Here is a 27,127-nt window from a genome sequence, read left to right as displayed (position 1 = left end):
GGTGTGTCGTCATCGTCTTGCTGCCCTCCCTCCGTTCAGTGATTGGTTCCTTCGTTGAGGTGAAAACGAAGTCCATAGAATCCAGGCTGCCTAGCAGCGTGAATAAAATTGCGCGCGTAAGGCAGCATGGGAAAACCCAGGCTATTATCCAATCGTGTCGAATTCTGGAATCAGTCAGTAAACATTGGTCGTAGTGTTATCCAATTGTGTGCAGTGAGATGAGAGAGATTTCAAATGCATTAGGGCTGGGACAACGCGTCGATGTAATCGATGACGTCGACGCAAAAAATACGTCGACGCAAAATATGAGCGTCGATTCGTCAAGCATAACGTGTGCTGCTAAATATTTTTTATTTTACACCTTCAGTGTTTTCCATACGTTGACTAATCTGTGGCTGGGCACCACGAAATCAAAACCGGCCACCACACATTGATAGAACACATTGTTCTATGTTGTAGGCCTACTGTTTTAAAGATAAGATAAATTAATTGAATTTTCCCTGAATTTCCCCTTGGGGATCAATAAAGTATCTATCTAGTTTCATTCAGCTGCACTTTTTACTCACAGCCTTTCCTCGCCCCGCCCGCTCTCTCTCGTAACGAGCCCGCTGCTCCTCTGCATGTGCATTTAACAAAATATTCACGATTGTTAGTACCACATAGAAGCACTGCATAGAACAGTGGGCTAAATTGCTATTAAATCCGCTTAGCATCGTGACCATGCTGTGCAAATTTGTTCAAAACTGCTGCATTAAAAGTTAAAGTAAACTCTAAACTCTGCTAAGGTCTTATCACAACATACTACATTGAGGAGACTAAACTAAGTTAAGTTACAGTATGCAATCAAGCAGTATCTCAAAGCTAACGTTAGAATACTGTTTGGATGTCAAGTTTAGCATGCTTACTTGCAGCTGCTTGTATCATGCAGGGCTCATTTTATTGACTCGGAATGTTTGCAAAATCCCAATGTAAATGGAAAAGTGTTTTCCAAGACTCAAAAGTGCTTGTCCAAAGGAGAGGATGTCCTTGAGGATGCCCCCCTCAAGTTGGGCCATTTTCATTATTCGTGGCCAGACCCTTTATCCTTCTAGATAGATAGATAGATAGATAGATACTTTATTGATCCCCAGGGGATTACCAGGGTCTGGATTTTCCTGGCTACTCTGTCCACACTAAATCCATAAAATATACCGGTCTATTGTGTCATATTTCCCATTCAAAATAGCAAGCAACAGAAAGAAAATAGAGGCGTCTGACAAAAGTTCTGCTCAAAATGTGCCATGTTGCCCTGCAAAGCACTGTCCTGTCATGTCCAGTTAGGACAGTCCAATTGAAAACAATGTCATTAAACGGATTTTGTCACTGATGCTCGCTCACATCACATGCAGTTAGGACATGGTATTAGAAACAGAGAGATTTGAAGTCTCTAACTAAGCGTGTGTTTGGTCGGTCAGACAAACAAGGCTTGTGTGTCCTTAAGAGGATCAAAGGAAAAGTGCTGATGACAGAATCTCGGGCAAAGTAGCACTTCCCTCCAGGGATCAGGAGTCTTAAACTAGACCAGAATGTCTCAAAAGCATTGCTCCACACAGTGTCAACAAATCTGTTGTCCCTATCTTAAAAATATTAGTCCACATTATTTTATAATCATCGCCAGGGGTCTAGTGGTAAAATAAGAGGTGGGTAAACTATGATTTCTGTGATCATGCTAAGGTAGATTACGCCAGGCTGTAGTGGTAAAATAAGAGGTGGCCAAACTATGATTTCTGTGATCACGGTAATGCGGATTGCGCCATGCAGTATCGGACTTTTAAAAAAGGCATTCAGAGCATGTTTGATGATGGTGGAGGTTATTGTCCCCGTCCAATACCAGTGGTGTTAAATGGTTTCTAGAGTGTTGATTAGTGTACATATTGTGAATGTGAATAACACAGTGTGATTTTTGAATGGTGAATTGGTGAATAAACTCTTTTGAGAGGTGGATAAACTGTATTCACTATTTCTGAAATGTCAGAGGTGGATAAACTGTATTCACTTGCGTTTAGCCTCCACTACAGTTCTGATCATCTCAATGTGTTGAAGCGGCAGAAACCAAAACAAGCTGTAGGTTAGCCTTAGATTGTCTGTGTCTGAGACCTGATTACCAAGGTCAAATGTTCATGCAACCTTTCACCAGATAAGAAGTCCTACGAAGTTCTAACATCTTGACCCACAGCAGTCAAACAAAGGACTGGTAGAGCTTAACCGGATCACTGAAAGCTATGGGAGATATTATTATCAAGGTGAACTTAACCAGACCACTGAAAGCTATAGTCAAGGTGAGATTGCATTACTAGATGTGAAAAATGTGAATGTGAGATCAGCAGGGCTCAAACACGTTTTGCCATTGCAAGGTCATTTGTATTTAGATGTTTTGCTTACATAGAGCCTTTTATTGGAAGGTACTATGCCCCCCCCCCCCCCCTTAATCCTCTATTAAATTATGGACTGATGCATTGTGGGAAGGGCCTGTCACTGCCTCCAATCTAATCTTAGACACAGGTGCTTGAGAGGGTGGGAGATCTTGCTGTGTGATTGTACACTTTATCTCAATAAAGCGTTCTATTGGATCTAAGACCTCCTTACACAACCCCCCCCCCCCTTCCCCCACCTCCCTGACGCCACCCTCCACCTCTTCATCTCTCACTTCCACATTTGAACCTGTGATCATGCTGTGCATCTCTGACAGAGAACCTCACGTGGGTGGAGTGCTCTTTATCTGGAAACAAGTCATCAGGATTCAGTACCAGACCTACAGTGCGGTATTTTAAACTTGCTGTTTTTGGCTCTTACCATTTTGGTGTTGGTGTTGATGTATGGTGTATGAAATCTCACAATATTAAAAAGGAGTGGCAAGGTGATGTAAAAAATGTAAATCCTGATGGATGAGTCGCAAAAGCATCTCAGCTCTGAAACTCACATACAGTGTAAAAAAATGAAAATGAAAAGAACATGAAACATTGAATTCAGACGAACGTCATTCCCATGGCATGGCATTGTCAGGCGCAGCAGGGCCTCAGTGATTGGTCAGGTGGTACACATTGGCACCAGCCCCCCCCTACAACACACACACACACACACACACACACACACACAGCCTCTTCCCCCAAAGAGCAAATCCAATCCTTGCAGTAGTGGTACGGTGTGTTTACCAGCCGAGGTCACTCTTGAGAAAAGGCTCCTACCTCTCTCTCCTTGTGGACCAATGCGTTTTATCTAAAGGGCAGGCTGGCCACATTCTGCCCGCCACTCTGCTGAAAGCCCCCCCCCCCCCCCGCCCACACACACACACACTTCCCCTACCACCCTCTCAGGGGCACCTGCTGTGATTTCTTAATTTCTACCTTCTGTGCTTCTTTTTTCCCCTCCTCCTCCTCCTCCTCCTCTACATTTCTTTTTTCCCCTCCTCCTCTTCCTCCTCCTTTACATTTCTTTTTTAAGCTCCGTGGCGGAAATGTGTTTTTTTTGTTTTGTTACCCTAATGGTATCTATTTCACCTCCTCTGTGGTTCCAAAACCCTCTGTGAGAATGATATCATAAAGCATTAGAACAGCAGGGATTTACACGCATTGTGTAATAAACGCGCACTCCTTCAGACTGCCAAAATCGGATAAAAAAAATTTAACAGATCTCCCAGCATGCACGGTTATCTCGCCCTTCCAATACAACCACCTTGTCTTCCAGACAAAACCATGGAGAACGATTAAAACGTTTAAAGATTGAATCATCGGATGCTCCAGCTATATGCCCACACATTAAACATGTTAACAGCTATTAAATCTAATGAACGAGTGATGGGGAAAGATCTCGCACACTGGAGTGCTTCATGAGCCGACCCCAGCGAGCCACTGGTGGCTCTGCCTCCTGTTCTCCACTAGTGTTGCTGTGCCTGCAGTTAGCTGCCTTGCTTCCTGTTCTCTCCACTGGTGGCGCTGTGCCTGCAGTTAGCTGCCTTGCTTCCTGTTCTCTTCTCCTGGTTGCGTGTGAAGGAAGTCTCCTGTGGGCTGATCGTTTTCCCTCTCTGCTCGCTCGCCAATCCTCAGGCCTCCCTCTCTCTCTCTCTCTCTCTCTCTCTCTCTTCCTCCCTCATACACTCATGCCCTTCCTATCTGCACACCCATATGAATAATGCAGGCGGCTCAGGGTCTGCGTAGGGCAGTGAGTCTCTGAGCGGCGGGGCAACCTCATCCCACCCAGTTTATATGCGTAGACCACTGGCTGCCCTGTTGATGCCCTCTCTGCCTAGCCCTCTCCTCAGTGCGTTTTGCTTCATAGACAAAGTTGCACAAATACACACATGCACAGACACACACACACACACACACACACACACACCAGACAAACACACACCAGACACACACACACTCACGTCTGGGTACATCTGGTTATAGCATGAATGTTTCATGGCAGGAGAAGGCAATCTGGGGGAGATGGCTGAACTCTGTGTTTGTTTGTGGTCTTATTGTAGGGTTGCTACGGCACCGAGGCATGGTTCCCCTTGCCGCTTCACTTAACGCAGCTATTGTAGTCCTGCTGGTCTGATTGCTATGCATTGTTGGATATTGAGGCCGGCAGCAGCACTTAAAGTAAATGCCTTCAGGGGGGTGGTTGTGAAATCTTTGTAGCTCGGGTTGCCTAATTGATGCCGCCCGACTGAACCTCCGAAACATTTCAAAGGCTTTTCACACAACAAGGGCCGCAAGTGGAAATGGAAAGAGTGACCTTTTAAAAGGCAACTCCGTGTGGTCACAGAGAGAGCGTCTGATCTCTGAGAAGAGAAAGAATGATGGGTGGACACCAGGAAGATGACATACCGACAAGAATGACAAGATTGATATGTGCAGACTAGTCGTGGGCTTTGGAACAGCCTGCAAGTTTATGAGTGGTTATGAGTAGTTTAACATGGCTTCCATTCAATTTTCAGTTTTTTGGGTGTCTTGTCAAGGGTGATGAGGGTGGAAATATGAATGTGTAATTTTAAAGGGGCACTCAAACTGTCAAGGGGAGAGGGTTTCTTTTTTCTAAAGGAGCAGATCATCAAAGGAGACTCTTCAAACCTAAGGGCCAGAGAAGACATAAAAGAGGAAAAGTGTTAAATTTAGGTCAAAATCTGATGTGCAAGAAAGACAGTTTGCCAAACGATTTTGGCTAATAAAGACATGGCTAAAGGCAATGGTGACCTGGAATGGTGAGTTATTTAGTAGGAAATTCAAAGTAGTTCAAACCTCTCTCCATAAATTTCATATTTTGCCTCTGGCAGCCTTCCACTCTTTATACATCCCCTGACGTCTTATTGAAACCTTAAACTAAAAGATGGTCGTTCCTAATTTTTTATGAGGAAGAAAGAGAGCATCATTTGGAAGTAAAATTAAGTTAGAAGAGGGGGAGGAGGGATCGTTTTTTGAAGATTTTGAGGAACTCAAAAATATGTTTGATATGTGCACACAGCATGTATATTTTGTGGGGTAGTTCTTTTTTAACACAACAGGTACATTTTATGACAATTTGTACCAAACATTGACACTGTGTCCATAAGGTAAATAATTTATTCCACAACAAACCTTTTTGGGGGATATTTGGACTGTCTGTAAAAACACATCCTCCAAGTCTGTATCAAAGGTTAGACTCCTGTTGCCCTCCTAGCCCTCATCATAAGTGTCTCTTTATCAGTAACTGAGTGAATATTCCATCCTGCAGATTTTTTAATTTCCCTGACTAATCCCCCTGGCTGGCGGGTCGGCCGGTTATCCTCTGTGAAGTAGGGCATGAGCAAGTGAGAGAGAGAGAGAGAGAGAGAGAGAGAGAGAGAGAGAGAGAGAGAGAGAGAGAGCACCAACGCTGACGGTAGGAACAGCATCAGAAAAAAAGAGCACCCCTTTTCCTTTCAACGAGCCCTGGAACTGACAGCTCGCTCACTCCCTCTCTTCTCTCCTTCTCTCTCTCTCTCTCTCTCTCTCTCTCTCTCTCTCTCTCTCTGTCTGCCTAGCGTTCTTCCATCTACTTCCACCTCAAGCGCCTGTCAGACAGCGAGAAACATGGTGCTTTGTCAGTTGGGATTACCTTTAACCTTGGCAGCTGCCAGCTCCTGTGGGGAGAGGGGGGAGATCCGGTGTACAGGGAATGAGACTTGTGTTGGAACCTTGATCAGTACATGGCTACCGCCGACGCAAACACTAGTGGCGTGACCTGCGCGGGTGAGACCTCTCGTGTCTGTGGGGGGGGTTAAGTGGGGGGTAGTGGTGGTCAGGGAAACACTTGTTCATTAAATGAGGCCTGATGGTAGAGACAACATCTGCCCAGCATCACTCAAGACCACTGCTGGCCCACAGCTAACACTAACTAAGGCCATTACCAGCATTTGGTGGAGTTGTCCTAGAGGGTAGACCCTAGAGAATGGCTGTGTGTTGGTGTGTGTGTATAGTACAGCTCAGTTGGAAAACATGCTCTCATTTCCAAACAAGCCACCTGTGTTTTATGCCCCAGAGGCCTTCAATCTCCAGTGCTGACGTTTTTCTTTTTATGATGTTTTTTATTGTGACTAGTTGGCTAATGGCAAATTGATGACGTGCCAAAGTAAACAAATTATGCTGCTAAGATCCAAGCAGAGGTAATGGCTTATGGCTTGACTGTTTTGTGGATTTTCATTTTTCTGTTCCGCTGCATATTATTACAGGAGTATTTGCATCAAGCCATAGCACTTCCTCCCCACCCTCATTTTCTCTCTCAGCGCCGGCTTCCATTTGCACAATAATCACTGGCAAATATCCAGAGATTCACACACCGAGAGGGGATGCCAGAGACTTTAAAGAGAAATCCCATTGTTTGTGGCTAAAACGATTTTGTGAGCGGTGTTTGCGAACGACGTGCCGCAGAGAAGATTAGCCCCAGGAAAGCCTTGGTTATTTCCCTCCATGCCTCTCTCTCTCTCTCTCTCTCTCTCTCTCTCTCTCTCTCTCTCTCTCTCTCTCTCTCTCTCTCTCTCTCTCTCTCTCTCTCTCTCTCTCTCGCTCTCTAGCTCTGTTGCTCTCTCTCTCTTTTTCCTGCTACTGCATGTGCCTTTTTTCTCCGAGACCCATTACATCCACAGTCTTATTTATCGGTTTGGGAAAGACAGGGGCACGAAAACAGAGAAACAGATGGTCTGACAGCCTTTGGATCTGACAGGCACAAATGCAAGTGTGTGTGTGTTGGGGGGGGGGGGGGGTTGGTGGTGGTACAGTGAAAGCTCTTGGTCTCATTTTGCCTTTGATGTGCTGGGGTGTTGTGTGGGAGCCTGAGTAAGCTCAGCTGCAAGCCGTGAGCACAGAGCTGTTAGACACGTGGGAAGACTCGGCAGACGTTGGACCGTGCTGCTGCCACCGGTCTCACTCAAAGTTCCGGCAAACGGCCACGGGTGCAGACATCCATTTAGGGCCTCTTACATACACACACACACACACGCGCGCGCGCACGCACACACGGTGGCCACTCCTGCTAATCAGGAGCCTGTGTGGGGGCCTTGTGTAGTGTCACTGAGCCGGAGTGGAGTGGAGGTTCTTCCTTTCACATAATGAGGTTCTGTAACCCAAAGGGAAGCCTTGCTACCCACACTCGCATCGTGTTAACCCCTCTGCCACATTGCCCGCGGCTATGCTCCAATGAAATCGATCAGGAGTGCAAGAAGGGGGTCATCCGGCAAAAAGGGGTGGGGAGGGAGGGAGCGGGGGGGGGGGAGGCAGTGTCATCCAATTATCATTCATGACTTTCTCTCTGCTCCATCTCTGTGCTGCTTTTTCTCTGCTCCATCGCTGTCCTGCTGCCACTGATTAGAGCTTGGCCTGTGGACAACCGTGACGGCACAGAGATGGCCAGGCCTTGCGAGACGTACCGGGGACCCTCCGAGCTCACAGGCGTCCATCTTCGGGCAGGCTTATTTAACGTGACGTTTTCTGATGGGCTGTTTAAAGCCCTCAACAGCAGCGCTGGCTGTATTACGAGGGCCTCGTTAAGTAATGGCAGCATCCATCACGCGCCCCAAATGCTGACTGCGGAAGATGGGGAACGGGGCAGGGCGGCGGGGGCCCGTGGCGGCCGGCGTGATGGACTGCCGTCATATTTTACGGCTCTGAAGCTTCGGTTTAGCTGAATGCGATGTGATGTGTCCAGGGCCTGGCCCGCAGTCGGAGTACTCTGACATCATCGATCCGTATTGATTGGCCTCTGCCGCCTGCAGATGCGAGATAGCTGCGCTGGCCAGTTCATCACTTGACATTTTTATCGCCTCAGTTGGCTTTTTTCATAATGATCTGTAAACGGCTGCCCATAACCAGCCTGTGATACACTTCTGTCTCATATTAATGGAGTCCCAGCCCCTTCCCAAGGGACTGTGAGTACAACTGTGAGTCATATTTTTTAGGAAATTGCCTCCATGTTTCTTCTTTAGACAGATATAAGGCATTGATTTGCTGGTTCATTTTAATCACAGATGCTTTGTGTTGATTAATTGACTCTGTGCTGCTGACTAAGCAATTCAGGTGCAAAAAGTGAAAGTAAAATATTTATCCTCAAATAAAATTCTGTTATGTTTTTGGAAGATCATATATATAGTGCGAAAAGGCCTAGTGTATATTTGAACTGAATTATATCTCCCTTTTAATTGATCAAATCTGCTCTAAGTGGTCTGTGGAGTCCTAAAGAGAGCTGGCTAGACATTTTGATTTTACAAAATATCTGCACTACTGCACTACTGTTCTCTGTCAGTGGCTACAATGTGTATGATTCAACATGATGCATGGTAAATTTAAACATGGTCCCTCCATATTACCAAATCATGGGACCTCAAAAGAGATTTGCATTAAAGGTCTGCGAGGGACAGATTTTTCTGTCCTGTGCCCGCCCGCCCCCGCAATAATGTGTCATTTTTACTCCCGCTCCCATCTGGATCTGTAACATTAGGTCCCGCTCCCGCCCGCAGGATATGCAGGAGGGGCTGCCTATTCAGTTCTGCCTTCTGTCTCACAAAAGCAGCACTTGACACACACAACAGAAAAAAGACTGCCAGATGCCTGATTTTAAGTTTCCTTTCAGATTCAAGATGAATGGCTCAATTCCTTTTGAATTTGATTTAAGTGCTCTTTGGTCCAAGGTAGAACGTCTAAGAGGCAATGTAGAGAAAGAATTCTCTGATAGCCGAGGCACTCCTTAATTAAAATGTCTTTATTACAGAAATGACATGTCCTAAAAGGACAACTTTAAAATGCCCACGCGTAGCGGCATGGGGCCTTCTTCAGGCCATAGTGAAGCAGATAGGAAACTGATCTTATAAGGGCAAAGAGAAGCAGACACACAGGTTCTGACAATCATTGGCATTTTTTAGGACATGTATTTCTGTAATAAAGACATTTTAATAATTTCTGTAATAAAGACATTTAATAAGGAGTGCCTCGGCTATCAGAGAATTCTTTCTCTACACTGCCTTTCTTTAATTTTCCTTAAGTTTCTTTAATCTAAATGTAGGCTACTGTAACAGAGCTATGCTAGCCTAGTGGTGTCTTCTTCCTCTGTCATACTTTTGATTTTTCGACAACTGAGTAGGAAAGAATTGAACCCACGTAGGCCTAAACGACAGTATCCATCAGTTAGGCTGCTTAAACCCTGATTTTAATGCTGCCTAGCACAATATCCAGCTCAACTATAATTCTATACACCAGCCTACTGTAATAATTTGTATATGTTATTTTACGCATATTTCATTTGCGGTAGTGCAGTGAAGCATTTGATTCTCCTGCACCCGCAAACGCACCTCTCACCTCCTGCCCACCTCAGCATAGAGCTTTCAAAACATGTCCCGCGCCGCACTCTTTTGCGACACCACCCGCGGGTCCTAGGGTCCTGCGGAGCTCCCGCAGGAGTGCAGACCTCTAGTCTGCATACCTTCTTGGCTCCTACTTTGTGGGTACAGTGCACTGCACACTGAAGGGACGAAAAAGACTTCTATGGTGGCTATACATCTGGCAGAAATATTCTCTATGTCATTACCTCTTATTAATCTGAGATGTGAATGTATAAGTGCATGAGATTTAGTTAGAAAAAGTTTAAAGTTTGTTAGCTATTTTGGTAGTATACTATTTGCAGTTATGGTAGAATCATTCCTAATTGATATTCCATAAAAATAAAAAAAACATTTATTTTGGTAAGTTGCTCTGCATTGGGCCATTGCCATGATCTCTCTGCTCATGTTTATGCTGGCTTCCTTCAAACAGTTCATTCTGTAGGCTACTCAATTCATTTAGAACATTCTAACATTCTAAGCTTTAGATGTGACAAAATGTCTAAAAACTGCAATTTATCTGTGGGGATCAGTGAAGTGCTCCATCTCTCTGTCTATTTCCCTGTTCACTGTGTAAATGTTTACAGGATTGCACTGTATGGCTGTACATAATGAATGTTCTATTCGCATCCTTGTGATGGACTGGTCCTCTGTGTGTGTGTGTCCGCAGGGCCATGGGGCAGGTGCATGGGCAGCGAGTGTGGCCCTGGGGGTAGCCAGAGCCGAGCGGTGTGGTGCGCCCATGTGGAAGGCTGGACCACGCTTCACACCAACTGCCTCCAGACGGACAGGCCGCCCAACCAGCAGAACTGCTTCCGCGTGTGTGACTGGCACAAGGACCTGTACGACTGGAAGCTGGGCTCGTGGAACCAGTGTGTGCCCGTGTCGCTGCGGACTGGTGCTGCTCGGCCGGCCGTGTGCCTCGAGGGCGAGGAGGGCATCCAGACTCGGGAGGTGGGCTGCGTCCTCAAGGCGGGCGCGGCTCCCGCCCACGACGCCATATGCGAGTACTTTGAGCCCAAGCCGCGACTCGAGCAGGCGTGCATCATACCGTGCTCGCGTGACTGTGTGGTGTCGGAGTTCACGCCCTGGACCTCGTGCTCCAAGACCTGTGGCACGGGGCTCCAGAACCGCGTCCGCAGGGTCCTGGTGCCTCCCATGTTCGGAGGCTCCGCCTGCCCCAATCTGACCGACTTCCAGACGTGCAAGCCAGGCCCCTGCGAGGGCCGCGACAGCGTCTTCAGCCTCAGGATGGGCCGCTGGAGCAACTGCTCACTGCCCGTCACCCGTACCACCAGGCAGGCGCGGCGCCGGAAAGGAGACAGGAAAGAGCGAAAGGGAGGTGGTGGGGCAGGCGGCGTCAAGGACCCTGAGACCCGCGAGCTCATCAAGAGCAAACGAAACCGCAACCGGATGAACCGGCAGGAGAGTGACCTGTGGGACATCCAGGTGGGCTACCAGGCAAGGCAGGTGACCTGTGTACACAGGAACGGCAGCACTGTCGGCCTCAGGTGAGAAGCGTTTGCTTTAGGTAGGCCTATTTGTATCCCAGATTCCCTTCAATAACTCAATTCATTTAGAGGAGACATATTGTCTCCTAAACAGCAGGAAAATAAACACATTATACAGTAGGTGTGTTGTGATCAGATTGTAACAAAATTCTGCAGGAAGTAAGAGGTATGGGCTCTGTGGCTGTCGATCGATGTGATGGCTGTGATCCTTTATATGTGCTTTGCTACCTTCATTTATTGTGCTTCCAACAGCTCCTGAAAATATAGGCAGTTACAGCCACTAATCGTGTTTTAAAAGTCATTCTTCAAAGGCACTCACAATCCATTTTTCTTGTCGCAAGTCGATAAGAAAGATGGTTATTTCTTGTGTCTGTGTCTCTGCTGTGCTGTCAGAGCAATGAAGCACTCCCTGTTTTTGATGTCTACCTTTTGCTGTAGAGATGACAAGTCTATATTAACCTGTGCCAGATTTCCCAGCACAAGCTTGATCTGGAGCTGGTGAAAGTGTCTAGAGCGTAGCAGCAAAAAGGATTTCGCAGTACACCGTAGAGAAGTCTGTTTTAAAATCCACAAAGTAAACAAAAGGATTGTTTATGCTACTGTGTCAAAAGCTCAAGATGAGGAATTGAACAAACAGTAATTGCACACAAGAAAGTAAACAAGAGATGTCTACAGTATATGGACACAGTTGGAGGACGAAGAACAAATCGCATGAGAAGCAGTCTTGTTTACTATTCTGTTTACTATGATGCAATGGCAGAGTTGAGTCATTCATTAGATAGGCTTCACTGTGTCTACAAAAGAATAATCTCCAAAAATCACTAAAACTGTCGGTAAGGCTCAAGCTAATCGACCAGAGGGTCACAATGCACTAAACACAACGGCTAGCTTGTATGTAACAACAGCTCAATCCCATTCCAGCCCATTTATTCTTTATTCTCTCTGGCCAATCTGCTTGTGTGGGCTGAAGGTTATGTCCAGCCTTAAAGTGGAAATGAAGCAGTCAAATAAAACAGATGTCTATAGCACTAGTTAAATATTTAAATATACCATAAATACAAATAAAGTCAGAAATATGACCCGTTATTCAGAATAAAGCACAAACAAGTTGCATTAATTTCAGCTGTGCGCCGCCATCTTTGTTTTCAGAAAATGATGACATCACAAGAATGGTTGGTACAACATTCTATGCTGTTTACACAGCGGCTGTCATAGCCTCACAGTTAGCTTACTGCCTCAACAAAATGGATATGGACGAATGGGATAGACCCACCAATGAGGACAGGCATCCAATTGCCTATGCTTTTGAGCCAGTAAGAGCAGTGGGAGTTTTAGTGCCCCCCCCAGAACCTGACTATGGAGGAGAAATAGATGATCGAGAGAGAGGTGTATCTGAGCGCACAGAAAACAATCGGTGAGCTTATGTGGGGGTTGTGTCCCTATGTTCACTGACATGGCACACATGGAGAGTGTCTGCTGCCAGGAAATGAACCTGGGACATCTCATCCGAAATAACAGATATATCACGTCCAATCCTACATGCCAAATGCTGTCATTAGAGCGAGACGTTGGAGGTCGCAATGCGGTCGCTGAGGGACATCCGAGCCGAAACACTGGAACGCCCAATAAACTGCAGTTAACCAACTAACACACTCTTGATAGGTTGTGCGGAGGGGGTAGGATAGGGGACTACACTGATCAACTGAGACTACACTAATTTTTACACCCATACTCAGTTGTTCTGCAATGTTACTACAAGCGGCACATCCGTGCATTTATTTACTTAAAGTGAACAGCTTGTTATTTTATGTCAGCTTACATAAACAAATAAAAACTCAGACGCCTAGCCTAGTCTCCATAAACAACGTCTACCCACAAAACCATGCCTGTCACAATCACAGACCTACAGTAGGCTACTACAGAGCCTACTCAAGTCAGACGTAGGCTAGCGTACCCACAACAGGTTCTCACCAGGTTCGCAAGTCTCTGCAAATAGTTTCCACTACTTCTTGAGTGAAACAAATGCAATCATCGATACTACTCAATCACAAAAAGAAACCTCTTACTCACACATGAGAAGTTCGCTCCCCCGAGTTTATTCACCAATTCATCAACGATGCAACTGCATTTTCAGGTCGCGGTAATCCACAAATTGTGCGAGAACATCCCAAACACATTATTGCAACTGAAGTTAAATCTAATTAAGTACTGTCTCTGATAGGCCTACAGGCTACATTACAGCGGCCCTTGTTCTTGTACAAACACAAAAACAAACATCAACAGAATTTGCGTAGGCATATTGAAATAAAGTGAACGTCCGCTAATGGATAAAACATCCACGGTCAAACGCTAACCATTCTGATGACGTAGCGCCTGCACTTTTAAAACATGGCCGCGCCCTTGTGGCGAAAGTCGTTATTGACATGTCATTTTTCAGTGAAACTACTTGAATTTCGGGTTTAAGGAAAATCCATGTATCTTCAAAAATGAAAAAGCAACCAAAAAATGGTCACAGTTCTCACTGCTTCATTTCCACTTTAAGCTGTGAGGAGGAGTGGACTTATACCCTCCCACAATGTTGTGTGTGTGTTGATTCTCTTTCACCAAGCATGCCTCTTCAACATATAGCAGACTGTAAAATATGTCAAGTGGATGTCAGCAGCCTGGACAGTTTGTTATTGTGAGGTGGATGAGCTTGTGCTCTTGTGCTCTTGTACTCGTAAAGTTGCCTTGGCTTGGGCTGCGCTGCGCTGAGCAAAGACCAAACTCTGACTGATTGCCTAAAGGAGAAGGAGCCTTCTTACTCTTGCGAAAGCTTTCTCATGTGACTCACTCTTGTCATAGGTTTTTCCCTAAATTATTCAAGTAAAGCTTCTTATTTGTTCTCAAATCACAGTATGTTATTTTTGACATCATCTATACTGCACCTCACACCACTCTTATGATCTGCAGTAAAACAAATCTAGTGGCCTCAACGGCTTTTCCATGGTTGGGCTCCAAATAGATATCACGTGTCTGTGATGCCCACGACATTCAGGCTGTCATTGGCTCATATTTTACCCTCTCCTCTTCTCTCACCTTCTAACGTTCCCGCTCGTTATTTGTTAGATAAAATAGTTTAATTAGGACTTCACATCATATTACACTGCATCTTACAGTATGCCATGCTTACTCTTAAAGGGAAACAACCTAGGGTCTATTTGTGGATGATAACGAGTGTACATTTTCGTTTGGGAGCAGAACATCATCAATCGGTGCAGTTTTGAGTAAAACTAGAATATGGATTTACAACTGAATAGCCTTTGGGGGCAACTTCGCTATACATCGCTCTTTTAAGCCATTAACTAAGCAAAAAAAATATGAAACATGTATTTTACTATGGAAGGAGTCTCTGCAGACAAGTTAATTACTGAATGCAGCAAGCTATTGTCAAATGATGCAAAAGGAGGAGACTTCAGTAGCTACTCGACTTGTATAGACATAGTATAATATAGTTACTTAGTTTCAAGCACTAGGATTTGCAGAAATAACACCGCAGCTTTTCGGGTGCTGTGTTCAAATCACTCCGCCTGAGTAGCAGTGCTTCGCCTGAGTGAGAATATATACAGTAGATCCAAGTATAAATATGCTTAGAAAATCAACATAGTGGAGTTCTTTTGTCACTTTTTTGGAGCTATAGGCTAGTTGGTTCCAATTGCCTCAATGAGCTATGCTAAGCTAGCTATAGGCTAGTTGTTTCCAATCACCTCAATGACCTATGCTAAGCTACAGTAGCTATAGGCTAGTTGGTTCCAATCACCTCAATGAACTATGCTAAGCTAGTCTAATGGTGGTTGCATTAGACTGAGTTTCTGCACGCAGAGAGGAGAAGGGTATATATCATCTTATCTAACTCTGGGGTAGCTGGCAAATCATTTCCCGATAATGTTGACGTGTTCCTTTAAAAGAGCAATTTACTTTGATGTAGCCAAGTTGCCCCCAAATGCTATTCTATGCGCTATGCAGTTGTAAATGCACATTCCAGCCTTACTCAAAACTGTACCGATTGACATAATTTTGGTCCCAAAAATATAAGAAAAAGTATTAGGCTATAGAACAACACAGGCCCAGGCAATCCACAGCCTTTTCCCGGACTCTCACTCCGAGAGCAGGAACGAGCGACGGAGACAGAATTGCTGTTTGTGTATTTCTCATTATTGTATCATTTTAAAAACGTTATATTTATCTAGAGTCCCCTTTATAAATCAGCAATAGCTGGTACATGCTGTGTAAATCAATGCAATACATTCTTGCCTGATTGGTTGCTTGCCAACTAGGGGTCAAATCTCATACAGTATAAGATTAGGTTAATTTGTGTTGCATAGCAGTAGGTTCAGATGCTATCAATTATGCACTAAAACTATTCATTAATTCTTAGCTGCTGCCAGCTTCACAGCAGTGACTGGGAGACAAAAGAAGAGTGAAAATAACTTGCGTGCCCCCTAGGAGCATAAATATTAATCTCTAACTTGTTTATTTTTTCCTCTGAAATATTCATAGCCGTCTTTTTTCTCTTGATTTAAAAAAAAAGTGGAACAAACTTTTCTCTAAAGCGATAACATAATGACTTTTGCCAATACTCTTCAGAACATCATGCTTTGTTCATAATCCATTTTGTTTGATGCACTTGTGTCCGTGTTTGCTTTGCCATACTCCATTTTCTCCAGGCTTTTTGGTTCAATCTCTGTGTGTGATCGCTATTCATTTTGGAGTAATATCTTACCCAGCAATCTTGAGTGAATCATGGGCTTATCTTACCCACTGTCTGGGAGAGGAGGAGAGGGCATAGCAGCCTTGAGGGGAAAATAAAGAATTCACTCGAATAGTAAAATTCACGGGTCTTCTTGTGTAAATATGGAGTAATTAGTAATTATTACTACTACGTGACTCCTCAGTTTCAAAATGACATACTCGTGAAAATGGAGCATAAAATATATTTCATGGTCCACCAGTTTCATGCACAATTTTATTTTTCTTAGGTTGTTCATGGCTTATATCATATCCATTTGTAGAGGCCATTTACAAATAGAGAAACAGATTCATGTAAATTTTATTTCAGCACAAATGAGAAAATTTGTCCTCATTCTGTCACAAAAATGCAACAAATATTTTGAGAACTTTTCTGACTTCTTGAGGGACTGTGACAAACAACACAAGCAAAACCAGCAATAATAATAAAAAAATAAATCCAGAACAAAAATGACTTGACAATAGAAAAAAGCAACATGAGCCATAGCAAACAAGCAGCACATTGAAGATAACTCTGGGAGCATTTGGTAAATAGCAACATTAAGGTTTCTATTTACATGTCTTACCCCCTGAGAGAACAGAATCCTCTTAAACCTGCACTCTATACCAACAACCCTTCATGTCGCGCAAGGGGAATTACTCTTATGCAAAACAAGCGCACCAACACAACAACAGCACTGTAGTGCCAAAGTATTCTCTTTTTGACTTATTTGTGTATATTTCATTTTATTTGTGTGTGTGTGGGGGGGGGGGGGGGGGGGGGGGGGGGGTTGCACATCTTAATCTGCAGAGGGAAGAATGAGATAAAAGTCATAAATACTTTGAAGTTGGCTGCTTAGGAAGAAGAGTTGCCCGTGCCTGGGGTACAGTAGGTTCGGGAGTAGCGGTTAAATGAGCGCTTTCTAAATGGAGGAGAGGAGAGAGGGAGGCAGGCTGTAATTAAGTCTAATAACATGTCAGCTACCTCGCCTCGGGATAAACTGGAACTCAGAGACAAGGCCTAAAAAAAAAAATACAGAAACTAAAAAAAGACAAAAACGTACAATTATTTTACAGTACTGAATTGCTGGCCATTGAAAGCACATTAAAGGGAGCCTGGCTGTTATAGGCTCCAATTGTTATATTACTTCCTGTAATGTATTGGAGGATGTGAGAAAGAAAATGGCCGAAGAAGATGACGCAATATCAGAGCAGGATATTATCACTTGTTTCCTTATCGCTGTTTGTGGACGACAGTAAGAAAAGTCCAACGCTCACAAGAGAGGGCAAGAAATGTAGATATATATTTAGCAGCTTTGGAAAGCAATAGCCTAATGTCAGCTCTCATTGATAAATTCCCTTGCATTGCTCTTTTCCTTGACTTGATAACATGTGTTGATAATGTTAAAGGTAATTTATCCGATTTTCTCACATTAGTCCGAGGAGGAATTCATTGAACACTACCCTGACAAGATAGCCTTGCCTAGCGACAGATTGGGATCCGGCCAGCATAAGCTACTATTTTAATCCAGCACGCTACACCTTCACGCAAATCTATGACGCTACTATTTAGCCCATGAGGCAGATGGACGCAAAGTTAACTTTGGCCACTATTGTATAAGTATACTATACCTTCTTATCCGCATGCCCATAGCCAGCCATTAGCCTGAGCCATCTCTTAGTGTTACACTTTCTCTTTTGCAGCTCGTGTCCTCACTGGTCCCTGCCCCCGACCTTCCAGTCGTGCCTGATGCAGAAGGACTGCACGGTGAGCGAGTGGACAGACTGGGGACCCTGCTCCAAGGCGTGCGCCGACCCCGCCTTGCCCAAGGGCAGCCGCTCGCGCTCCAGACAGGTGCAGCAGTTCCCCGTGGCCGGGGGAGCGGAGTGCCCCACTCTGGAGGAGACTGAGCCCTGCGAACCCCAGGGAGACAACCTGCCCCCCTGCCCCACGTACGTACCCAGCCTATCAGCACAAATCAACTAAACCTATACAAGCCAGTGGAGGGACTAGGACCTTTACCTTACTGACAACTCATCAACAACACTATACTGCAACATAGTGTCTAGACATACTGTATAACACGTTATGTGCACAACACTATATTGCAACATAATGTCTAGACATATAACACGTTATGTGCACAACACTATATTGCAACATAGTGTCTAGACATATAACACGTTATGTGCACAACACTATATTGCAACATAGTGTCTAGACATATAACACGTTATGTGCACAACAGTATATTGCAACATAGTGTCTAGACATATAACACGTTATGTGCACAACAGTATATTGCAACATAGTGTCTAGACATATAACACGTTATGTGCACAACACTATACTGCAACATAGTGTCAACATATGTGAACAAGTTTCTAGCCCATTACCGGAGCATCAGAGCGATGGAAAAAGTAATTAGCCAAATTGTATAGGGCTGCAGGAGAGAGTAGATGTTGAAAATGACAGCCCAAACAGAAGTGAAGTTCAACATCTAATGCACCCCAATGTTTAGTAGGCTAGTAAGGCCTACGCAATTAAAATAGGCTGCTGTAGCTAACTGCGGTAGCTATAACGGCAAGAGAAGTGATGAGCAGCAACACATTATTAGAGAGGATTCCGAGGAACAGAGCAGAGCTACACGCAGGTGCAGGTGCTCCAAAGCTCAGCTAGAGAAGTAACAGAGCAGAGCTACACGCAGGTGCAGGTGCTCCCTTGGTCAGATAGGGAAGGGCTTTAATATGCTGACACTCAATGAACACAGAGGAAGGCGAAAAAACTCCCAGACATTTAAAGGAGAAAAATTCCTTCCTTGCCCTCTTGGCAATAAGCGACAGAGCAACAGCTCCTGTGCAGCTGCCTTACGGCCAACGCCGGCATTGAGTTAAAGCGATGCTCCCCTAAATACATTTTGTGATCACCACATAGATTATATTGTATTACTATTTCCTGTAGACGTGGTCAGGTGAGATACCGATACGGTATAGGGTGGTGTAGCGGAAGGCAAGGTAGAGGGCTGCACGCTTAAGGGCTGCAGAGGGCTTGCCTTAAAGGAATTATCCGGAGTAAAATGCACTTTAGATCGATTTACGGATGATTGGGGGTACATACGTTGAGTTGACATCAAAATCATGTCATTCGGATGTGTTTTGAGAAAGTTCGATTGAAAGTCCGTAGGAGTCGATTGCTGAGTGTGTTGTAACACGCTCTGGAAATTCACAATTTCGTCGCCGTTTTTAAAAAAACAAAAAAAAAACATAGTCCAGTATTTCTTTCGAAATTGAAATGAAGTTGTATGGACTGGACTATGTTTTTTTTTTTTTTTAAAACGGCGACGAAATTGTGAATTTCCAGAGCGTGTTACAACACACTCAGCAATCGACTCCTACGGACTTTCCCCTTAAGATGGCAGCAAAGATGGCAACATTTCCGGAAAGGTACTGGCTTGATGAAATTCATTCTGGACTCTCTATCCGACCACATAAAGACCTCGGGATACTTCGGTTTGGCTTTAGGGACCCTCTACTCACTACCACCTAAGTGTTATGTTGTTTGGAACTGTAGAAGAGGTATAAAAATAGTGTTTTGTAGCAGCGAAATTGATATGCCCTGCTCACTTCCAGGCTACAAGTTTTGACTGAAAACGGTACAAAAGATTTTGATGTCAACTCAGCGTATGTACCCCCAATCATCCGTAAATTGATCTAAAGTGCATTTTACTCCGGATAATTCCTTTAACTTGCCAATAATTACTGCCTAGGCTGACCGTTAATAGCATATAATTGTAATTTGTTGTAATTGTCAGATAGAGGTTGCACAAAATGTCTTTGTCTGAGTATACTCTCCACATGATGCAATCAGGTCACGTGGTATGGATATGACTAGAGTAGGAGACTGGGAGCCAGTGAAAAATATGGAATATTTGGAAATGGATGAAAAAACCAACCTAGTTCGGTGCTACCTAGTTTGAGTTGCTGCAGCTAACAGCCACAGTAGTCAGGCAGCTACAGTGCTACACTCTGCCCCCAGAGTCTAGCACTGTAGCTGCCTGTTGGCTGCAGCAACTCGAGCTAAATAGAACCGATTTTTTCTTTTTGTATCGACATTACTCTGTGACCTTCAGAAACAGATCTATGTAAAAAATCGGTGGAATTCTCCTTTAAAAGTTGCTTGATAAATATAAGTACTCTTTTGATCCCGTGAGGGAAATTTGGTCTCTGCATTTATCCCATCTGTGAATTAGTGAAACACACACAGCACACAGTGAACACACAGTGAGGTGAAGCACATACTAATTCCGGAGCAGTGAGCTGCCTGCTACAGCGGCGCTCGGGGAGCAGTGAAGGGGTTAGGTGTCTTGCTCAAGGGCACTTCAGCTGTGGATGTGGGCATGGGAGAGCAGTGCTCAACCACTTCCCCCACCCACATTTTTCCTACTGGTCGGGGATCGAACCAGCAACTCTTTGGCTACAAGCCCAAAGCCCAAAGGCCACGGCTGCCCCCCAACATGTAGCACATACTGAATCCATAACATTTCTGAGATTACAAGTATACTCCCATACTTCAACATCTTCCTGGTGAAGGTAGGACTTTCCACTACTTCATGCATTGGATGCCCAAATGTGTTGTTCTGTGGGGAACTTCTAAAATATATGACTGACCTTTACAGCAGGCATTAATGCGTGTTCTGACCTTAATGAAAAATGGAAATGTTGTCATGAAGACCAAAAAGACAATGACTAAGCCCATGAACTGGGGATTTGGTGGTGTTGGTTGAGTCATACCTTTATGAGGCTCATAATATTGTTTTTCCATGCAGTTGGCCTTTGCCAGGAACAGATTGCTCCTGATAGAAAGGCACTCAAGCCTCACTAACATAAATTATAAACGGCAAAGCTAAGCTGTATTTCAGCATGTGGAGGAGGACTCTCTCTCTCTCCCTCCCTCTCTCTCTCCCTTTCTCTCTGCCGTGCTGTGTGTGATGATAGCCCCTGTGGCTTGCTCTGCCCGTAGGCTTCCCCACCACCCATGAGAGCCAGTTAACCCTCGTCGAGAGTGTCTGGTGCCCGCTTGGGGATGAAGCTGGGCAGCATATGGGTACCGACTGCTGACGCCGGGTGGGCATACGTTGGCCTAGTGCCAGCGCCTAGCAGTGCTGGCACAGAGAGCCGATCTGAGTGGGGCTCACTGTCCATGTGCTAATCAGGTCCCCCTCCTACAGATGGCCTCTTATTAACCAGCACCAGCCTCCCCTTTTGTGGAGCAACCACTTTACTGAGACCTTTATATTAACTTGTCTCACAGTTGTGTGTCTACACGCTAATGCTAACGCTGCCCTGTATACAGTACAGTATGCACCATGTGTGTCTACACGCTAACGCTAATGTGTCATACAGTACAGTATGCACCATGTGTGTCTACACGCTAACGCTAATGCTGCCATGTATACTGTACAGTATGCACCATGTGTGTCTACACGCTAACGCTAATGCTGCCATGTATACAGTACAGTATGCACCATGTGTGTCTACACGCTAACGCTAATGCTGCCCTGTATACAGTACAGTATGCACCATGTGTGTCTACACGCTAACGCTAATGCTGCCATGTATACAGTACAGTATGCACCATGTGTGTCTACACGCTAACGCTAATGCTGCCCTGTATACAGTACAGTATGCACCATGTGTGTCTACACGCTAATGCTAACGCTGCCATGTATACAGTACAGTATGCACCATGTGTGCTCTCCAGTTATTCGCTCCGTTCTCTCTCCTTCTGTCTTTCTCATTTTCTCTCTACAGTTTCCGTTGATCCTCTTTTTCTCTCCCCACTGGCAGAACTCTCTCTGTCTCCCTCCCCCTATTCATTTCTGTCCTCGTTTTTACTGCTTGCTCATCTTTCTCTCTCTCTCTCTCTCCCTCACATCTCTGTCAGGCTCTCTTTTGATCTCCCTCCTTGCTCTTCCCTTGTTTCCTCTTTTCTTGCTCCTCTTTTCTTCTGCCTCTGTGTATCTCACGACATCCCTCGTCTTTTTTCTCTCCACCAGCATCATGGCTTTCCTGTCATGTGCGAGCTGCTTGTAATGTGTCCCACCCTTAACCATTTGATCTGGGAAGAAATGCACTGATTATGAAAATATCAAGAAGGAATACATATATACATATATCACACATTTGACACATCTTCTTCCCACGCATATGCAAAACCGCTGCACTAAGGATGCACCTTGTCTGGGAGTATGCTGGAACATAATATGGATATAACATGCTTTTTATTCAATTTAAATTATTATGAGCTTACAAATGTACAGATTATATGGCGCCTCACAACATTTTGGATTCTCTCCCATTGCCGTGCTTGTGTTTTGTACATCTTTGTACATGCGCCTGTTTTTCTCTCCCTTGTTGAAAAGCCAGGACAGATAACTTGTGGAAAGTTAAATCTGACTGATCACTTTAAGCACTAATAGCCATGACAACAATTAGCCAGCGAGCACTTGCTCTGGAATGCATCCAGGAGTCATTTCTATTAAAGCCTCTTCACTCGGCAGAGAGATTGAGTGAGCAGGGAGGGTTGTCGTTGGCGAGTATTTATAGGTAGTGGGCGAACAGATGTTGCTTCACCGTGGTAACCTGTGCTGCTCTATACCTCTCTCTTCATTACCGAGCAGAGATAAAAAAAAAAACCTCTAAAGCTCGGGGCTTTTAATCAATAATGCAGCGCAGGAATGAAGAGGACGTGAGAGAGTTCAGAGGCTTGATGAAAAGCCTTTTTACATTGTCAAAAGTCTTTTTCCCGAGAAACTTTTTACAGGGGAAACTATGCAGAATTAAGCTTTGCTTTATTAATTAAATTAATTAATTAATCTGTGCTTTGTATTTTTCGTCACTGGCTTAAAGAACAGAACAAAGTGTCACTACTCTGGTCACTACTCTGGTCACTCCTCCGTCACTACTCTGGTCACTACTCTGGTCACTCCTCCGTCACTACTCTGGTCACTCCTCCGTCACTACTCTGGTCACTACTCTGGTCACTCCTCCGTCACTACTCCGTCACTACTCTGGTCTTTCTCTGCGGTTGTCACCTCCGTTTGTTCTGTGCCAGCGTTCCTCTCTCTCTCTTTCTCGTAAATTTCCACTCATTCTTGTTTTGTTTCCAGTTACAGCTGGAGGACCACGGAGTGGAGCGATTGCCGGGTGGACGCGTTGCTCAGCCAACAGGACCGTCGGCGTAGCAACCAGACGGGGCTTTGTGGGGGAGGCCTGCAGATCAGAGAAGCGTTCTGTGTGCAGGCCAACGCCGAGCTGATCTCCTACCTCAGTACCCTCAACAACAAAGAAGGTAGCAGAAGCAACAATCGCACGCCACTTTTAAACAATAAACCAGACACCTTCATTTCCCTGAAGCACTGTGTGTGTGTGTGTGTGTGTGTTTGCAAGAGAGAGAGAGTACTGTATATGTACAGTGTACTGTATATGTACAGAGAGAGTACTGTATATGTACAGTGTTTGTGAGTGTGTGTGTGTGTGTGTGTGTGTGTGTCTGTGTCTGAGAGAGGGTGTGTGTGTGTGTGTGTGTGTGTGTGTGTGTGTGTTTGTGTGTGTGTGTGTGTGTGTCTGTCTGTCTGTCTGTCTGTCTGTCTGTCAGAGAGAGAGAGAGAGAGGGTGGGGTGTGGTTCTAGGTGTTTTACCTGCCTCTTGAGACACCAGGTGGCCGAGCCCTCCTGTGGAGTAGTCTGCCTGTCCTCTTCCTGCCTGCCCATCTCCCTGCATGGTCCAGTGACTAATGAGCCCCAGTGTCCTTCGGCATGCTACAGTACATCCCCTCTCACCCCCCACAGTATCTGTTTACAGTCTGAGTCATGAGAGGACTGCGCTATACTTTTGCCCACCCGCCCTCAAAGGGCCAAATACAGTATCTGTTCCTGAACTCAGACCCAGCTTACACCTTGCCTGCATTTGCAGCATTCTGTCATGCATTACATAGTATACTACATACTGAATAACTATATAATGGTAAGTGCACTATGTACTGTACATCACATTACATACATTTAGCTGACACTTTCTCTCTTAGTATCTTTTATTCACTGTAAAAATGAAGAATACAATGGCCTATTTGATGTCTTGATACCAGCTGATATATTCTCTGATATCGATACAGCGTATGATAGATGTGAATGAAGAGTACAAGCACCTTTTTTTTCCACTTCAAGCACTGCTCGCATAGAATGGAATGCCAGTTTGAAGTTAAGTCAAGGCAAGAAGAAGAGATATAGTGAGGATAGAGAGGAAGGTCATGATAAGTCCTAGTGAATAAGTGGATTTTCCGAACGCAGACCTTGTGTTTGAATTCCATCTGTACCATGATACGGTTTGGTCTGGGAGGAATCATTGCAGTGATAAAGTGGCTGTTCTTCTGCTGTGGACTGTGATGGGATCTAAAGCAGGTCTTCTAGTGTGGTTAAAGACATTTATTGCATATTGTGTTCACAACAGCAGACCTGTACTGATAGAAAATGGTTGATGACAGGGCAAATGTATTCCATGCAGCATCTATTATTCACATACAGATGTTCAAATAGGACCTGGCGGCCTCTACATCGGCTCTACAACATCACCTGTCAACCTTGCTCATCAGCTCACCTCCATCCTCAAAAGCAGTGTGGTGTGTGTGTGTGCGTCACTTCCATTGTATTGTGTATTGTGGGTGTCACCTCTATTTTCAAAAGCAGTCTTTAGCAATGATCCTGAGCGTGGTAAGCTGCGTTGGTGCATGAGTGAGTGAGATTTAGAATCATTTGAACTTTAACCCCATTCCCAATTCAGGCACGCCTTCTCAATGTGCCCTCATTCTCTGTTAGGCGTTATTGTAGCTCACAGTGAAATGTGCTCTCACACAATATCTTCTTGGGTTCTTTGAAAATAACTAATGCATAAATCAGCATTTCCTTTTTGCCGCAAAGGTACCATTGATGCTTTTGTCATTTACTAGGTGAAGTAGACAAAGAAAAGCCTGGCATTTGAATTCAAATTAAGCTTTTATTGTCTCAACCAGATGGCTCCTACCATTCTAAGCAAGTATTTTAGAATCTTTGTACTCCATGTACACTAATTCACCGAGACTGTTAATAGCAAAAGTATGAGTTATATTTGTAGGTTATACATGTATGCAATTGTTCTGTTTTCCCTGTTTTTCACAGAACTCACAGAACTATTACAGCTATTGTTTTAAATTATGAAAGATTCATTAAGATTCAAAAAATAATTTCCAAAATCCTATTCCCACAAATGAATTACCTCTGAAGAAGGTTTTGCTGCAAAGATGATGCCCAGAGATGGTAAAGAGCATCAATTGTGAATGGCCCTTAATACACGCATATCACAAAATACTATGCCCTACATCCAGCATCTAAAGCATCTTTTTTTCTGATGGAGAACAGCAGAAGAGTCCTTCAGTGGGTACACCCCATCTCGTCCCCCTGCCCCTGCATCCGTGTGTAGACCAGTACACACAAGTCACAACTCAGCGAAGCCAGTGATGAGACCATCCCCGGTAACCAAGAGCAGTGTGACTCGCTTCCGATTAGCTTGTAGATCATCAATCAGCCCAAGCTCACCTGGCGGCGCTGACATGACAGCTTTGATAGGAAAAAGGGAGGAAATCGGTGTTTTCCGCCTTTGGAATAATGGCCTGTCAAAGTGTGTTTGTGTCAGTGTGTGGAGCAAGGAGGTGTAGAGTCTGATAATGAAGATGTATACTGTAGGAGGCCGAGGGAGGAATGTTTCTGCCGTAGACAGGAGAGGGGGGGGGGGGGGGGTTGGAGGTGGCAGGAATGTAAGGCAAAGCTGTTTAAATGTAAATGAATTACAGCCACTATGGAGACACACATCTCGGTGAACATAAACAGACTTATCCACCACGAGATTAAGTGCATAGAGAGTGACTGGACAGATGTATAGCCAAGTAAAGCCCCCCCGCCCAACACACACACATACACATGTACACACACACCACACATACACACACACAGACTCTGCATGCACACACACACACAAACACACACACACACACACACAGACCCTTTGGTCTTGATTCACCTGACCTTGTGATCCTGGAAGTAACCAGCTGGTTTTCCATAGCAGTGACCTGCTTCTTTCTGTGACCACCCCTGCTCTCACAGCCCCCCCCCCCCCCCCCCCCCCTCCACAATGCAGCGCTCAGAGCAGATATACACACAGTAATGCCAATAGGAGGTAAAGATGGTGAGTCATTGGTAAAAAGCCATGTAGAGTCACCCTCAGCTTACACAGGGGGTGTCTGTGTCTGCTGTACCTGTATGGTGTGTGTGTGTGTGCGTGTGTGTGTGTGTGTGTGTGTGTGTGTGTGTGTGCGTGTATGTGTGCGCATGTGTGTGTGAGTGTGTCTGCGGTGCGCTTATCAGTGTATTGCAGGGTTTCTCTCATTTCATCAGGGGGTAATCTGCACTGGCTAACGCTGTGGTGGAGCAGAGGGAGTATCCACTAACTCAGCCGCTCTGGTGCATAAACATGCCCACTGCTGCTGCTGTCAAAGCAAAGGGCGGCCACTGCCCAGGAGAACTGCCTGCTCAAGTGTGTGTGTGTGCGTGTGTGTATGTGAGAGGGGTGTTTGCTTGTGTGTGTGGTTTATTTGGTCCCTAGGAATTATAGCCATCCTCTAACAAGGGAGCAGACTATTTCTATTGCTCCAGAGCTGTATGTGGTTGTCTGCGTGCATGCATGTTTGTGTTGTGTGTGTGTGTGGGTGTTGTGTGTGTGTGTGGGTGTCTTTGTGTGTGTGGTTTGTTGGATTTCTAGCCCTCAAGTGCTAGAGTGCTCCTTCAACAAGAAACTTGAGGCTGCCTATCTTGACCAAAAGCTGACTTAACTCTCATTTCAGAAGCAGCTCTTTAAAATTTCTTTCAAGTTTTGGAGATCTTTTTGGTTTATCTTTTCTCCTTGGTGGTTTATC

At 44.9% G+C, this 27,127-nt stretch overlaps 1 protein-coding gene and 1 long non-coding RNA gene across 3 annotated transcripts in view; one reads left to right on the top strand and one right to left on the bottom strand.

The window, feature by feature from the left end:
* Window positions 1–27,127, top strand: part of LOC121721443 (thrombospondin type-1 domain-containing protein 7A) — a 110,007-nt gene that overhangs the window by 25,783 nt on the left and 57,097 nt on the right. For both annotated transcript variants that reach the window (XM_042108371.1, XM_042108370.1), the window contains exons 2-4: window positions 10,518–11,358; window positions 17,830–18,078; window positions 23,295–23,476. In XM_042108371.1, the coding sequence (XP_041964305.1) occupies window positions 10,518–11,358; window positions 17,830–18,078; window positions 23,295–23,476 (1,272 nt within the window). The remainder of the gene's footprint in view (window positions 1–10,517; window positions 11,359–17,829; window positions 18,079–23,294; window positions 23,477–27,127) is intronic.
* Window positions 13,828–24,060, bottom strand: LOC121721491. Its single transcript, XR_006034851.1, has 4 exons — window positions 24,049–24,060; window positions 15,966–15,976; window positions 14,370–14,373; window positions 13,828–13,900 (listed from the first exon to the last, which is right to left on the bottom strand). It is a non-coding gene; the product is annotated as an uncharacterized LOC121721491 (long non-coding RNA).

Source organism: Alosa sapidissima, chromosome 10 (genome assembly GCF_018492685.1).
Source record: "Alosa sapidissima isolate fAloSap1 chromosome 10, fAloSap1.pri, whole genome shotgun sequence".
NCBI lineage: Eukaryota > Metazoa > Chordata > Actinopteri > Clupeiformes > Clupeidae > Alosa > Alosa sapidissima.
The sequence above is the reverse complement of the archived record's forward strand: the minus strand, read 5'-3'. Positions and strand labels throughout refer to the sequence as shown.